General features: G+C 57.4%; 1 protein-coding gene across 3 annotated transcripts; it reads left to right on the forward strand.

Moving 5' to 3' along the window:
- Positions 1-712: 712 nt before the first annotated feature.
- Positions 713-7,186, forward strand: LIF (LIF interleukin 6 family cytokine). 3 transcript variants are annotated; one of them, XM_004429792.3, is made up of 3 exons: positions 713-787; positions 2,575-2,753; positions 3,483-7,186. In XM_004429792.3, the coding sequence occupies exons 1-3, from the start codon at positions 769-771 to the stop codon at positions 3,891-3,893; spliced, it is 609 nt and encodes a 202-aa protein (XP_004429849.1). In that variant the 5' UTR covers positions 713-768; the 3' UTR covers positions 3,894-7,186. The 3 variants fall into 3 exon arrangements, 2 of the variants coding, with proteins under 2 accessions (XP_004429849.1, XP_087280100.1); XR_015549952.1 differs by lacking the exon at positions 713-787 and having other exon boundaries at positions 2,550-2,753; positions 3,483-6,003; positions 6,450-7,186; XM_087423974.1 differs by lacking the exon at positions 713-787 and having other exon boundaries at positions 2,550-2,753.
- Positions 7,187-13,472: the final 6,286 nt, after the last annotated feature.

A 13,472-nucleotide genomic window follows, 5' to 3' on the forward strand; every position in this document is an offset into this window, starting at 1 on the left:
AGGTACCCGTGGTTAGCAAGGCAGGTTTTCTGATGGTTGTCAGGAGGGCTGACCCTGTGGGACCCTGGGCAACCGTTCCTTTGGAGCCCCACTTTGCCCAGTGGCAATGGGCAGTTGGAGGCCACCTCTGAGGTGGCTTCCAGCGCCCACGTTCAGTTCCGCTTTATTACTGTCTAAAGTCCGCACTGAGCCCCAGCCCCTCTTCCTGGAGCCTCCTTCTCAGCCAAGCCCCAGCCTGCCTCCTCCCCACAGCCCCCCAACCCCCGCCCCCATCAGAGGGCCACAGGTGCCAGCCACCATCTGCTTGCCTAGTCTCAAGCCACTTCCCCAAACCCAGGTGAGTCAGGGCTGTCTGGGGTGCTCACTGCCCGGGGACCCCGATGACTCGGCCTGGGGACCCTCCTCCCTCTCCCCATCTTCAAACAACTCCCTGGGCAAGCCACTCAGGAAAACCACAGGGTGTTTTGTAGAAGAGTTCATTATAATTTTATCAATCAAATTCTTAGAAGAGGGAAAAAGTCTGCTCTCCCCACCCTCCCCCCTAACCGGCCCCCCCTTCACTCTCACTTTCTTCCATTCATAATTTCCTATGATGCACCTCAAACAACTTCCTGGACGGGGATCCCTGCTAAATATAGCTGTTTCTCTCTCTGTCTTACAACACAGGCTCCAGTATATAAATCAGGCAAATTCCCCATTTGAGCATGAACCTCTGAAAACTGCCGGCATCTAAGGTCTCCTCCAAGGCCCTCTGGAGTCCAGCCCATAATGAAGGTCTTGGCGGCAGGTAAATCCACCCGCCCCGCGCCGGCTTCCGCGCCCCGCTGCGGGTGCAGCGGCAACTTGGGGCACTTGGCGATCGCGAGCGGGACACCCACCCGCCGCAGACACACGGACGCTTGGGACGCCCGCGCAGCCGGCCGGGCCGCTGGAGGCGCTGGGTGGCGGCCGGGAGCGAGCGCCGGCACATGGTCCCGGCAGCGCGCGCCCAGCCCGCCCGGGGGCCAGCAGGTTGGCGGGCGAGGGAGGGGGCCGCCACAGCCTTCCTCCTGCTCCTGCTCCTCCTCCTCGCCCCTGCCACTCTCCCGTGCTGCCCTTCCTGCTCTGCTTTCTCCCGGATTCACCCTCCCTCTTTCTTTCTTTCTTTCTTTCTGTCTTTCCGCTTTCTCTTTTCCTACCGCGTCCCGGGCTGCTCCCTGGGAGGGGCGCCGGCCGCCGAGCAGCTTGCAAACTCCGGCCCGGGACGGGAGCAGGTGTCGCCTCCATCTGCTAGTGTCTGGAAAGCTGTGGTCTGTGCTAGGTGAGACGGGGGTGCGGGGCCCCCCCAGCCGTCCCGGGGACTCAGCACTGCCTGGGGAGGCTAGGAGAAACGGGGGACCCAGGAGAAGTGAACTTGACGCTGCCACTGCCCCAGCAGGGGGGATCCGAGCGGGAAGCTCTTGCGCCCCACCTCCCCACAACCTCACAGGTTCTCAGCCTCACTGGTCCTCTGACCCCGGCCCCTGCTGCCGGGCCACCTGGAAAGGCCCTTCTGAGGGGACCTGAGGGTGGAGAGGGGAAGCAGACGCCCTAGGGGGAGGGGTGATCCAGGACAGGCCAGGACAGCTCCCAGCTCTCCTGTCACCTTTCACTTTCCTTCCTCCCCCACCTACCTGACTGCCTGCGACCTTTTCCCTTTTCTCTTTCCTGGTTGCACCATTCCCTCCCAGAGGCTCTGGGGGCCGGTGGGACCACAGGATTCTTCTTGTCCTAACCAGGGCCTGGGGCAAGGAGTAGAAGACAAGAGGGGGAGGGCATGGAGGTGAGGAGCTGGACAGAGCTGGGGGACAGGAAGTTTTGAATGACGATTTGGGGACCGAGGGGAGAAGAACTGCAGAATTTGGGGCAGAGTTAAGAGTCCTAGTCGGGGCCTGGCCACATTTGGAGAAGGAGAGCCACAGAAGACAGGGGAGAGGGTGGCAGAATTAGGGGACAAATGGCCCAGGGAGCCAGGATCAAGTGACAGGTTTGGGAGGGAGAAGAGGGTCAGCAGAGGGGCCCCGTCCCTCCCTCCCGCTGTGGTCCCCATGGGAACCCGATTTGGGAGATTTGGGCTGCAGCGGGTCAGTAGGCATGAAGCAACGTTTAGGAATCTGGACCATCCTGGGAGGTGGGAAGATAGGGGCCTCTCTTTTCCCTGAGACCCCCTGGCCCTGGGGAGTGATGTCTTCCAACCAGAGCGCGAGGAGGCCTTGGGGGCTTTTTCCTTCCTGAGGGAAAGGGCTGGAGGGTTGGTGTCACCCTGGACCCAGCTTCCAGCTGGTGGGAACAGCACATGTCCTGCCCCTCTGCTGCTTCTCGGGAGAGAACAGGGAGCTATAAGAAGGTGGAGAGAAGCAGAGATCTGAAGAGAGGGAGACAGAGAGAGACACATGCGGTGACATCGTGAAAACTAGAACCGCCCAGGGGAAGACAGAGCTGGAGGTGGAGCCGAGGCACTGGTGTCCCTGCAGAGACGAGGCGCATCCTCTCCCGTGAGCCCCCTTGCCTGCCCCCATAACTCCGTACTCATGGCGTCTTCCCGCCTGTTCCTAGGAGTCGTGCCCCTGCTGCTGGTTCTGCACTGGAAACACGGGGCAGGGAGCCCCCTTCCCATCACTCCTGACAACGCGACCTGTGCCACACGCCACCCATGTCAGAGCAACGTCATGGACCAGATCAGGAACCAACTGGTGCAGCTCAACAGCAGTGCCAATGCCCTCTTCGTTCTCTATGTAAGTCCCCCCCAGGGCACCGAGGAAGGAGGAGGGCGGAGGGGGGTTTGCTGCACTGATCTGGGCTGGTGGGACTGGTCAGGGAAGGGACCTTTTGCAGCTGGGGGGAGAGAATGGGAGGGGGCTTGGGTTCAACCACACCAGACTCCCACAGCTTCCTCCCCATCCCCTGCCCAGGCTCAGAGACCAGACGCCACTTTCGTAGCATGCCCAGCTAGGTAGGGGCAGAGCTGGGGGGAGAAGAGGAGGCTGGCACTTTTAGTCTTGGGATTGCACTGCCACGTGGAGCGAGGGGCCAAAGAGAGACAAAGGAGAGAGACACAGTGAGGTGGACGGGAAGGTGCCATTGGGAGAGACAGTGGGCTGTGGGTATCTGGGGGTGCAGAGCCGCCCAGGAAGAGAGTGACTGTGGTGAGTGAAAGGGCAAGTGTGTGCGGTGCACCGCTGGAGGTGAGACATGACATTTTCCTTTCTGTTCCCGTGTGGTCCTGATGATAATGGTGATGATAACCCCTTGCGTAGGCCTTGATTCTTTACCAAGTGCGTTCACATCCATGATTACTACTGGCTCTCATGACAATCCTGAGATGCCTTTAGGGCAAGTAGTTGGGGCCTCACAGCATAGATGGGAAACTGAGGCCCAAGAGTTTGCCCAGAGGCTTGGTGGCAGGGCTGGAACACCCATCCCTGGCTCTCACGTCACCTCCCTTCCTCCCCTCTGCCCCTCAGTACACAGCCCAGGGGGAGCCGTTCCCCAGCAACCTGGACAAGCTGTGCCGCCCCGATGTGACAGACTTCCCGCCCTTCCACGCCAATGGCACAGAGAAGGCCCGGCTGGTGGAGCTGTACCGCATCGTCGCGTACCTTGGTGCCTCCCTGGGCAACATCACACGGGACCAGAAGGTCCTCAACCCCAACGCCCGCAGCCTCCATTGCAAGCTGAACTCCACCTCAGACACCATGCGGGGCCTCCTGAGCAACGTGCTCTGCCACCTGTGCAGCAAGTACCACGTGGCCAACGTGGACGTGGCCTACGGCCCTGACACCTCGAACAAGGACGCCTTCCAGAAGAAGAAGCTGGGCTGTCAGCTCCTGGGGAAGTATAAGCAGGTCATCAAGGTGGTGGCCCAGGCCTTCTAGACGGAGGTCTTGAAGCATGCAGTGACCTGAGATCTTAGACTCAGGTGGCTCTCAAACTGCGGCCGGGGCCCAGAGCATCGCCAAACCCCAGCGGGGGCTGCTGGCAGACCTCGAGGGGTTCCTGGCCAGTCCACTCCCCTTTGGGGTGGGCTGCCATGATTCTGAGCAGAGTCAAATCTCCCATAGGCAGGGGCTCTATACAGCGCCTAGAAGAAGGCGCCCCTTCCTCTGGGAGACTGCAGCCTGGCACCAGGCTGTCAGGCTGTCGAGGGGAGTGTGGGCTGGACTTCTGCCCCCACTTGTCCCCTCGGCCAGGGTCTTTGTGAGCAAACCGCACATGTTGTCTCCGGCGACCCTGACCACAGGGCAAGACAGCAGGGGTTGGGGGAAATTTCCCCCTGTAGAATGACCACCATCAGTGCCTTTGCTGCCCCTCAGGTAGACTTCGGAAGGTTTGGTTGGGATTCAGGCAGGCCAGAGGGGCTGGGATGCCACAGGACTCCTTAGCCCCTACCAGTATGGTGATTGCAAGTTCGAGAAGGGAGCTCTGGTTTGAGATGCTGCCTTCTTTTGAGCATGACTGGAGAGCTCAGGCCTAGGAACTGTCAGGTGGAAGGTTCCAGAAGGAGGTCACTGGCATCCAGGCTCTTGGGGAGGGAAAGAGGCCACTTTCAGGCCTGAGAAGGAAAGCACTGGAAGGAAGAAAGGCCTTGAAAGCCTTGGCAGGCTCTCCTCCCTCTTCCCTGCAGTCTTTCCTGCAGCCTGGGATGGCCAGGGTCTGGTGCCCAGACCTGGAAGGGGGGTTTGTGGAGGTGGGCAGGTTGCAAAGTCAGACGAGGAGGTTCTGAGAGCACCCAGAGTTTTCCTTCTGGGCAAGAGTCTGGAAGGGAGGGGACAGACAAGGTAGATCAGAGTGGAAGCTCACATCTGAGGCCCACGGAGGCCCTGTGAGGTCACACAAAGGTACTTGAGGGGGACCAGAGGCCATCTCTGGTCCCTAGAGTGAGAGGACAGCAGAACTTGAGGTCAGGGTCTCAGACAAGCCTGAGATCCAAGAGTGCTGTGTGTCTGACCCAGCATGAATGTCTATTTATTATGATGTCCTATTTATATTAACTTATTGGTGCTGTAAATGGCAAAGTTAACTCCCCTTTCCCTGATCCCTACCCAACAGAAATAATATGATGGCTCTCTCCGTTGGAGCCAGGGCCAGGCCTTAGCAGGGCCTGGTCTGGAAGTCAAAGATGTTACAACTGGGATAAACCTTACAGGTGAAGCTCAGAGAAGGGTCAGGATCTGAGAGAGCTGGTCAGCCTGGATGGGGGCAGGGGACTCCGCTCCATCCCCCCACCCCAAATGTGTCTCTGTTTTGCGGGTATGGGATCCTGGCTGCAGGGCATGCCAGGCAGGTTTGTGGAGTGGCCAGGGCCTTTTTTCCCAGGGCCGCCATGTTGCTTGGCTCCAGGGGGCTCATTCCACACTGTGTTCTCTGGCCCCCCTGGAATTGAGCTGCAAGGGGCAACATTCATGGTGGAAATGGTGCCCCAGGACAGGGGGCAAGGCAGTCCTGGTGGCCCAGCCTGCCTGTCTCCTTGTCTCCACGCTGTGTCTAGACTAGCAGCGGAGGGGCCCTGAAACAGTCCTGCCCCAGCACCCAGCGTGCTCACACACAGGAGGAAGCTCCTTCTCTGGTGGCCCGAGAACACCCACAGAGGGGCCTGGCTGGCCCTCAGGAAGCTGGGGCAGTGCAGGGAGGAGCCCCCTGCTCTGGAGGGAGGACCACGAGGCCCTGGGACACAGACCAGGAAGCTGTGGTCCCTCCTGCCCCACCTCCCCCCACGCCCCCACCCATGTCTGGGCTCCCAGGCAGGGAATCCGATCCTTTCCTTTGTGCCGGGGCCAGGCTAGTGGAGAAACGCCCTCCAGTCTGGGAGCAGGGGAGGAGGGCGCAGGGCTGGGGCAGCTGCTAAGAGCAGCGTTCTGGCTTCTTCTCAAATCCTGTGCAGGCGGCAGTCCGAGCAGTTCAGCCAACGCGATTATGGTACATTGCTGTCACTTCGCACCTCGCTCTGTCTTCTCTAAGCACTTTACCCACGCCCGCTGATGGCAGGTGGGCAGGCAGCAGGCAGGACCCAGGCCTGGGGTGGGGGTGGGCGTGGGGGCTGGAGTTGGGAATTGTCCCTCGCATTGGCGAGACTATTTTGTGGTGGGTGGTGGAGGAGACCACGAGGCTCACATGTTTTCTGACGCTGTCTTAATGTGGGTCACACTTGCCCTGTCCGGGACCTCCGCCTGCTGCCCTGCCATCGCTCTGCTTCTTTGGTGAGCGTGGTTCAGAAGGCTTGGGGCCGGCTGAGTATCCCATCATCTCATCACCCCGTGGACACGGACTCCCCATGCCAGTCCCACAGGGGAGCCTCTGAGGCTCGGGGACCAAGAGAATCTCCTCCCTTGGGCCCCACACAGCCCCCGGCTCCTCTGTACTCTCGCTGCCCACGCCCTCCCCTCCCTAGCCCGGCTCTGCCCCTCAGCACCCATCCTCAATGCTCTTTCTAGAACCAGTCTGGCAGATCGGCACCCACTTTGCACAGCATCCCTGAATGATGGAACCTCTGTGGAAAGAGCTTTGCAGGGCAGGAAGCTGTCCTCTTGCTCGCTTCTCATCTGCTGGTGTGGACCCACACCTGCATCCTGGGTCACCGGGAGAGGCCGTCAGCGGAAGAGGGGGTAGGGCAGTCATTTTGCAGTTTATCAAGAGAGGAGTTTTGGGGACCTTATTTATTTTGAAAATTTTTAAACAGGAAAGCACTGCTAGTTTATTTATCTCTCCTCCTTGTTGTCTTTCTCCTCCCCCTCTCCTTGTCCCCTCCTTGGGGACCCTCCCACCCCAACAACAGAAGCAGTCCAGCTCTGCCCTGCTGGCTCTCCAGAACAGACACAGCACGTGGGGGGGGAGGCCGGAAGGGAAAGTTAATTTCCCTTGAGATGGTACAGATGGTCTTACTTTCCCATCCTCGCCAGCCCCCATCCCGATCCTGTACCTGGGCGTCTCTCCCGTCTACACTGCTAGCTCCCTGCCTCCTTCCCTGGTTCCCTCCTTCCTTTCTACTGGACAAGACTTGGCCTTGGGGACGAATTCCTCTTTGATGAATGTACCCTGTGGGAATGTTTCATACTGACAGATTATTTTTATTTATTCAATGTCATATTTAAAATATTTATTTTTTATATTGAAGGAATATCTTTTTTTTTTTTTAAAGAAAAAAGAGAAATTAATAAAGAATCTGCTCTTGGCAAGCTCTCCAGAGTGTATTGATGTGGGGAGACGGGGCTGGAGGGGCTGGGACTGTCTCTGTCCTGGGCACCCTGCCGAGTGGGGCTCTGCTTGGCAAAGGGCAGTGGGGGCGAGAAGAGGGGGCGCTTCCACTGGGCAAGGGTGGGGCAGGGGTATGGGTGGGGCAGGTGGAACTTTGGCTCAGGCAGAGCAAGGTGGGTGGGGTTCCAGATCATGGGGTGCTGCCAGGAAAGGTGTGGGCTGCCCCAAAGTGGGGAACGTATTAGTTGATGTCTTAGTTCCTTCACTCCCAACTCCTCACTTCCCTCCCACTGTAGTCCCACGAGTCCCCAAGAGTCATCATCCCCATTTCACAGAAGGGGAAACTGAGGCTCAGAGAGGTGAAGCCACTTGCCCAGGGTCACACAGGCACAGTGTTTAGGGCCACCACTTTAGCTCTACATCTCATGTTCTTTCCCCTACGTGGAACTTCAGGGACCTAGAAGACAGCAGTTGCGGAGGCCTCTGTCCACGAGGAATGGTCCATTGACCATGCGAGGGGAGCCAAAGGGAACAGGCATGAGTGACTGTGCAGCAGGAGGTTTAAGGGTCCTGTCCAGAATCATGCAGGATGCTGGGGCCAGAACCAGGGCTTTTACATCGGGCTCTCCTGGGCCTGAGCAGCTCTCCTGCAGAGGACAGTGCCGTCCCTCCTCCTGCTCACACCTGGGGACCCCCTTCCACAGCAACCTTCTCCCCAGCCACCTGGCCCCCTTCCTTGGGGAACAAGCGGGGTCAGAACTGGATGGCCACAGACACAGGGGATCTGGAGCAGCCCCTAATGTCTCCCCTGTGCTTTGCTCTGGAGTTTGGGTCTGGGGCTCCCCCAGCCGAGATTTGTCTGGGGATCTGGGCAGTTTTTCTGAGAGTCACTTCCTTGCTTGTTCATGAATGTTTATAACTGTCAGGTCCTGTGTTGGGTTCCAAAGGTGAATAGGATACAGTCCATGCCTTCTGGAAGCTCACAGGCTCACAAGTGGGGACAATGAATGAGCAAATCCCAGAGGATGTGAGCGATGGAAGAGGCACACGGAAGGTGCGAGGCCAAGGTGGAGAGAGCGCTCACTGCTCCAGGCAGCAGCAGGGGCCTCGGCCGTGGTCCTCTCTGCTCTGTGCAATGAAGGGACTAGACCCACAACATCGGCAATGCTGGCCTCATCCGGGAGCTGAGCAGAAATGCAGAATCTTGCCCCCATCTGACCCCAGACTTGCTGAGTTGGAATCTGCCCTTTAACAGGATCCCAGGCGATCCATGTGCAAGTTACAGTCTGAGACAGGCCACCCCACACGCCTTCCATCTCTCACGCCTCCTGAGTCGATGAAGGCGCCAGGCGTAAATTAATCACCAAGGGCAGCCAGGCAGCCGCTTGAGAGGGAGAGGCCGGCTGGCCACCAGAAGCCCGACCCACGCTGGTTCGGACTCTTCCTCCCGAAGGCGGTCCGGCGTCTCAGCCCCTCCTGGCTGGCTGAATCCCATGGCCAGGCCACACCCCATAGCATCCCCCACTCCTTCCCCCTCGCTCACGGGAGACAAGGTTGAAGCTTTTCAAAAGAAACGTTTACTAGGAAACTAGAGAAACAAAACAAATGCCAAAGCACAGAAATGAGGTTGGGTCCAGGGACGACAGGTCCTAACGGCTGTCCTGTAGGGCTGGCTGGGCGGCCCAGGCCCTTGTTCTTCCCTCGCCTCTCTGGGGGGGGGGTGATCCGCCCCAAGGAGAGGGCAGGTGTTTTGTTCTCTGCCCTGCCCAGAGAGAACAAAGCACTGTTAATTGGTTACTGGGTCACTCTCCCAAAAAGAGGTGAAAACAATCCCTCGGTGGGAGGAAGGGAGGCCGCCTGCTCTGCAGGGAGGGTTCTGCCCTTGAGGCCTGGGTCCTCTGGACCACGTGCAGCCCTGTGAGCTCAGCTCCCTTATCTGTGAAATTGTAGGAGCAATCGGTGATGAATGCTCTCCTATCTGCTTCACAAGGCTGCCAAAAGGAGCCCCCGAGCAGGGAGATGGAAATGCTGTGTGAATTGGGACCAGCCAGCCCATCCACAGGTGGAGATAGAGAGGGCAGAATGAATCTCAGACACTGGTGCCCTCTCTGCAGGGCAAAGGGGCGGTCCTTTCCCGCAGTGAATGCATAAGGGAGGAGCTGACAGCTCTGAGTCCAAGGCCGGGTGGCCAGGCTGATGGGGAAGGGAGCCGCCAGGGTGGACAAGCTTCCAGCTGATGCTGCTCTGACGGTACCCTGAGCCCCAGGCCTAGAGGAGACCTGCACAGAGAGGCCTCCTGAGCTCAGCGATGTGGGGGAGCCAGGGGCAGCCTAGATACCCAGCTGAGCCTTCTCCCATCCCAGCTCTCAGCAGGTCAACAGGACAGGGAGGGGGACCTCCATCCCAAGAGCTTGATTGTCAACAGCAATCCCACTGGAGGCACAAGCCACGGGCTCTGCGATGGCCCTGCACTTCACAGTTTACAAAGTGTTTTCTCACCCATCGTTAGATCCTCCCAACTGTTCTGAGGGTGGGACTAGATTACTGTTTCCATTTTACAGATGAGGAAACTGAGGCGCCAGGAGGCTAAGGGACTATCCTGACATCCCTCAGCTTGTGAGACATGCTCTTCATGTTTGCTCGTCTTTGTGGTCGTCATCTGTCCACTTACCTGGTCAAGACAAGCAAGGGCCTCTGTGAGCCAGGCTTTATACCCAAGGAGCTCAAGGTTTAGTGTTAGAAGAAAGAGAATTTCCCAAGTCCTCTGCCCTAAATTCAGCTGATGCAGAAGAGGAATTCATTTGTCATGCTAAACAGCCACATCTTCAGAAATAAAATTAATGTCATAATGGAACCATGATGTATTTATTTCCCTATTTACTTCTTTGTTCTAAACAGCATGCAAAGCCGCTTACAACAGAAGGCACATAATAAAAGTACTGATAAAACAGATAAAGAGTATCAGCATCAGAGAATATATAAACAGAATGAGAAAACTGAGACTACAGAAAGAAAGAAAATAAATGTTTCATATCACGAAGGGTCACATAATTACCATGGCTGAGCTTCAAAGTTGGCTCTGAGATTCCTGGCAGCTAAAGCAATAAGGGAAATGTGATCTGTTATGCAATTCTCATAGTCAGAAAGGATGAGGCTTTCTCAAGCCTCAGGGAAAGCAGAGCCTGTCCTGGGACTGGGTTGTGAAGGGGATTTCTCCCTCGAGGCCCATGGGGGGTTGTGGGTGAGGCAATGGGCCCTACCTGCAGCAAGTGGATGCCTGGGGGCTGTTTCTGCAGTGATCTTTGCAAAAGCTGATGCCCAGCACCCAACGCAGGGGATTCTACAAGGGCCAGGATGACACAGGGGCAAACTGGGGCTTTGGCCCGACCCGCAAGTGGACTTCAGAGTCCCAAGGGGGTAGCAGGGGCTGAATATGCCTCAGAAACTCCCCTTGTCCCAGGATTTTGAAAAACCTTTTTATTGATGCATAATATACAAAATGGGCAACAGATGACCTCCTTCCTCCTGGAGGATTCTGAGGGGCTGGAGTGACGGCGGGTGGTGCATGTGGGACGGGCGGGAAGGATGGCATCATGACGGAGGCAGGGATTCGGGGGTCAATGGCCTTACGTTTCTGTGTCTGTCTCACTCCAAGGCCACTTGGGTCCTCTGGGACCCAGCAGAAAGCCTTTTGCTGGCCACTGGCTTCAGCGTCCAGGACACTTCCCGCGCCCCCTCCTGCGGAAGCAGAGCCCAGCTTGAATCCATCCCTTTGACTAGGGGGAAGCACCGCCCTGCTTTGGCCTCACTTCAGGGGCCAAATATTTCAATTATGAGGACGTGGTCAAGTCCTGCCCACTCCAGCCTCAATGACGGGCGGCGAAGAGAGGGTGTCTCTGGGGGGAGAGGTGGGCGGGATGCAGAGGGAGCCGCAGACGGGAGAGGGGATGGGGGGCTGAGTGGGGGTTGGCGGAGCAGACAGGCCTTCTCTGCTGGCTGAGAGCAAAACCACCGGCCTGGAGGAAAATATGCGCGAGGCATTTTTGTAATTCCAAGAGGCTCGGTCCAGCTCTTGCCCAGACGGTCAATGAATCAAAGCTGGGAAAGGCTCTACCTGTCAGCAGGCTTTCTCTTGGCCCTGCTCAACAAGGCCCCACCCCTCTGGCCCCGGCAGGCCAGCTGGAACCCTCCCAGTTCCCCAGAAGGATGGTTCTTCGAAGAAGAGTGTGTCACCGGCAAAAGTCAAATGCAGGCACCCCACAGGCAGAACTCGTGGCATCTCCCTCTGCCTGTTCTTCTCTCCCTCTCTCTGAGAGGGGCGTGGCCTGCGTTGCCTGCTACAGTGGGTTGGATGGTGGCTCCCAAAAAGATATACCCATGTCCTGGTCCTTGGACCTGCGAAGGTGTCCGTATTTGGAAAAAGAATCTTTGCAGATGTAATTAAGTTAAGGATCTCTAGGTGAGATCATCCCGGATTATCTGAGTGAGCCCGAAATCCAAGGGCAAGTGTCCTCATAAGAGACACACAGAGCAAAGAGGAGAAGACCATGGGAAGACACAGGCAGAAGCTGGGTGGTGCAGCTACAAGCCAAGGAATGCCTGGGGCCACCAGAAGCTGCAACAGGCAAGGAAAGATCCTCCCCTAGAGCCTTCGGAGAGAGCGCAGCCCTGCTGACTGACGCCTTGATTTTGGACTTCTGGCCTCCAGAACCATGAGAGAATAAATGACTACTGTTTTAAGCCACTCACTTTGTGCTAATGTGTTACAGCAGCCCTAGGACACTAATACACCCATCCATTCCTCTCTAAGGGGCCCTGCATTTTTATTTGCAAATCATGTAGCTGGTCCTGCCCAACTTAACCTTCTCAGCTCACTCCCCACCCCAACTCCCCCTTCCTCTGGCAACGATGTGGCTTTGCGGTCTGTTAAATGTCACATCTTTTCACCTCTCCACATCTTCACTCTGGCTCTTCCCTTTGTCTAAAATGCCTTTCCTCTTTCACTACGTGAAAAATTTTTTTCTGGTCCTTCAAGGCCCAGCTCAAGCGCCACCTCTTCCAGGAAGTCTTCCTTGACTCCTTCAGTTTGACTCTTCTGAGTCCATTTTAGCTCCAATTACATGTTTGCACGGGGCTCTAGAATACACCAATCTCTTCCTATATGTGGTCATGTTTCACAGGGACAAGGAGACCTACCGTTTATTGAGCGCCTAGTCTGCACAGAGCATGTGAGAGGTACTTTCCACAGGTGTAGAAATAAGAGCTTCCACTTATTGAAGGCCCGCGCCAGGCACTTGACCCTGTCACCTTATGCAAAATGAGTAGAGCACAGACCAGCCGCGTCCACAGCCCTGGGAGCTAAGAAATGCAGAATCTCGGCCCCACCTCAGACAGGCCGAATTGGAGTCTGCGTTTCAGTGTGATCCTCAGGGGATTCTGTTCATTGGAGTCTGAGAAGGGCTGACCTACAGCACCTGGATAGCGCCAGGGCTCTGAATGTGCAAGTTCTCTCTGCCTCCCCCTATCTTGCCCACAAAGGCCATCCATTCTTGATTCATTTCTAGAACTTTCGAAAGCCCCCCAATGTGGTGACCCTCCTAAGGAAACCTCAGATCTCCTGGAGGCAGCAGAGCAGGTTTTGGGGTGTAAGGGGGCCTTTCCATCTTCCCCAAGCCTACCCCTGGCCCTAGCTGAGACCTCAGTACCCACCCCCCCACTCAGTTCAGCCTGCAGCATCCTCTGGTTACCGTCCCTCCCCCCGTGACCCCCGGGAGGTCCTGCTTCCCAGCATCAGTGAACCCCCGAGGGAGGTGCTGGAGAAGGGGGAGCCGGGCATGAGGTCAGACCCACGTCAGCCCCTCTCACTTTCCTCGCCGTGGCTGGGAAGAGGCCGCTGAGTGGGTGCCAGCCATGGGGGAGGTCTGTCCCCTGCTCCAGGGCCAGACCACAGGCAGCCACGCTGGGCTGCAGCCAGGCGGGGGGGAGGTGTTCTCAGCCCCCAAGCTCCTCTCCGTCTGGCCCTGGGGATCACTCCCCGACCCCAGATCCAGCAACCGCCAAGGGCTCTTGCAAGCAGGTGAGGTCATTCTCTCCACCAGACCAGCCTGATGCAAAGAAGTCAGCCACCCACATGGCAGGATTCCCGCACCCCCAAGTCCTCTGTCCAAACCTTTTCCCCCAACAGCAGCCGGGGCCCCCAATTCCCTCCACTTCATTCCCTCCGAGGGCCCTGAGGAGTTGGCTCCAAACACCTGTCGGGGAGT

Source organism: Ceratotherium simum, chromosome 35, assembly GCF_057802395.1.
Source record: "Ceratotherium simum simum isolate JZ-2026a chromosome 35, ASM5780239v1, whole genome shotgun sequence".
NCBI lineage: Eukaryota > Metazoa > Chordata > Mammalia > Perissodactyla > Rhinocerotidae > Ceratotherium > Ceratotherium simum.

Bases quoted from the DNA above. Each gene is read 5' to 3' on its own strand.
- LIF (XM_087423974.1), top strand. From the start codon at position 2,550: ATGGCGTCTTCCCGCCTGTTCCTAGGAGTCGTGCCCCTGCTGCTGGTT. The intron at 2,754-3,482 runs GTAAGTCCCCCC...TCTGCCCCTCAG, and splicing joins ATGCCCTCTTCGTTCTCTAT to TACACAGCCCAGGGGGAGCC.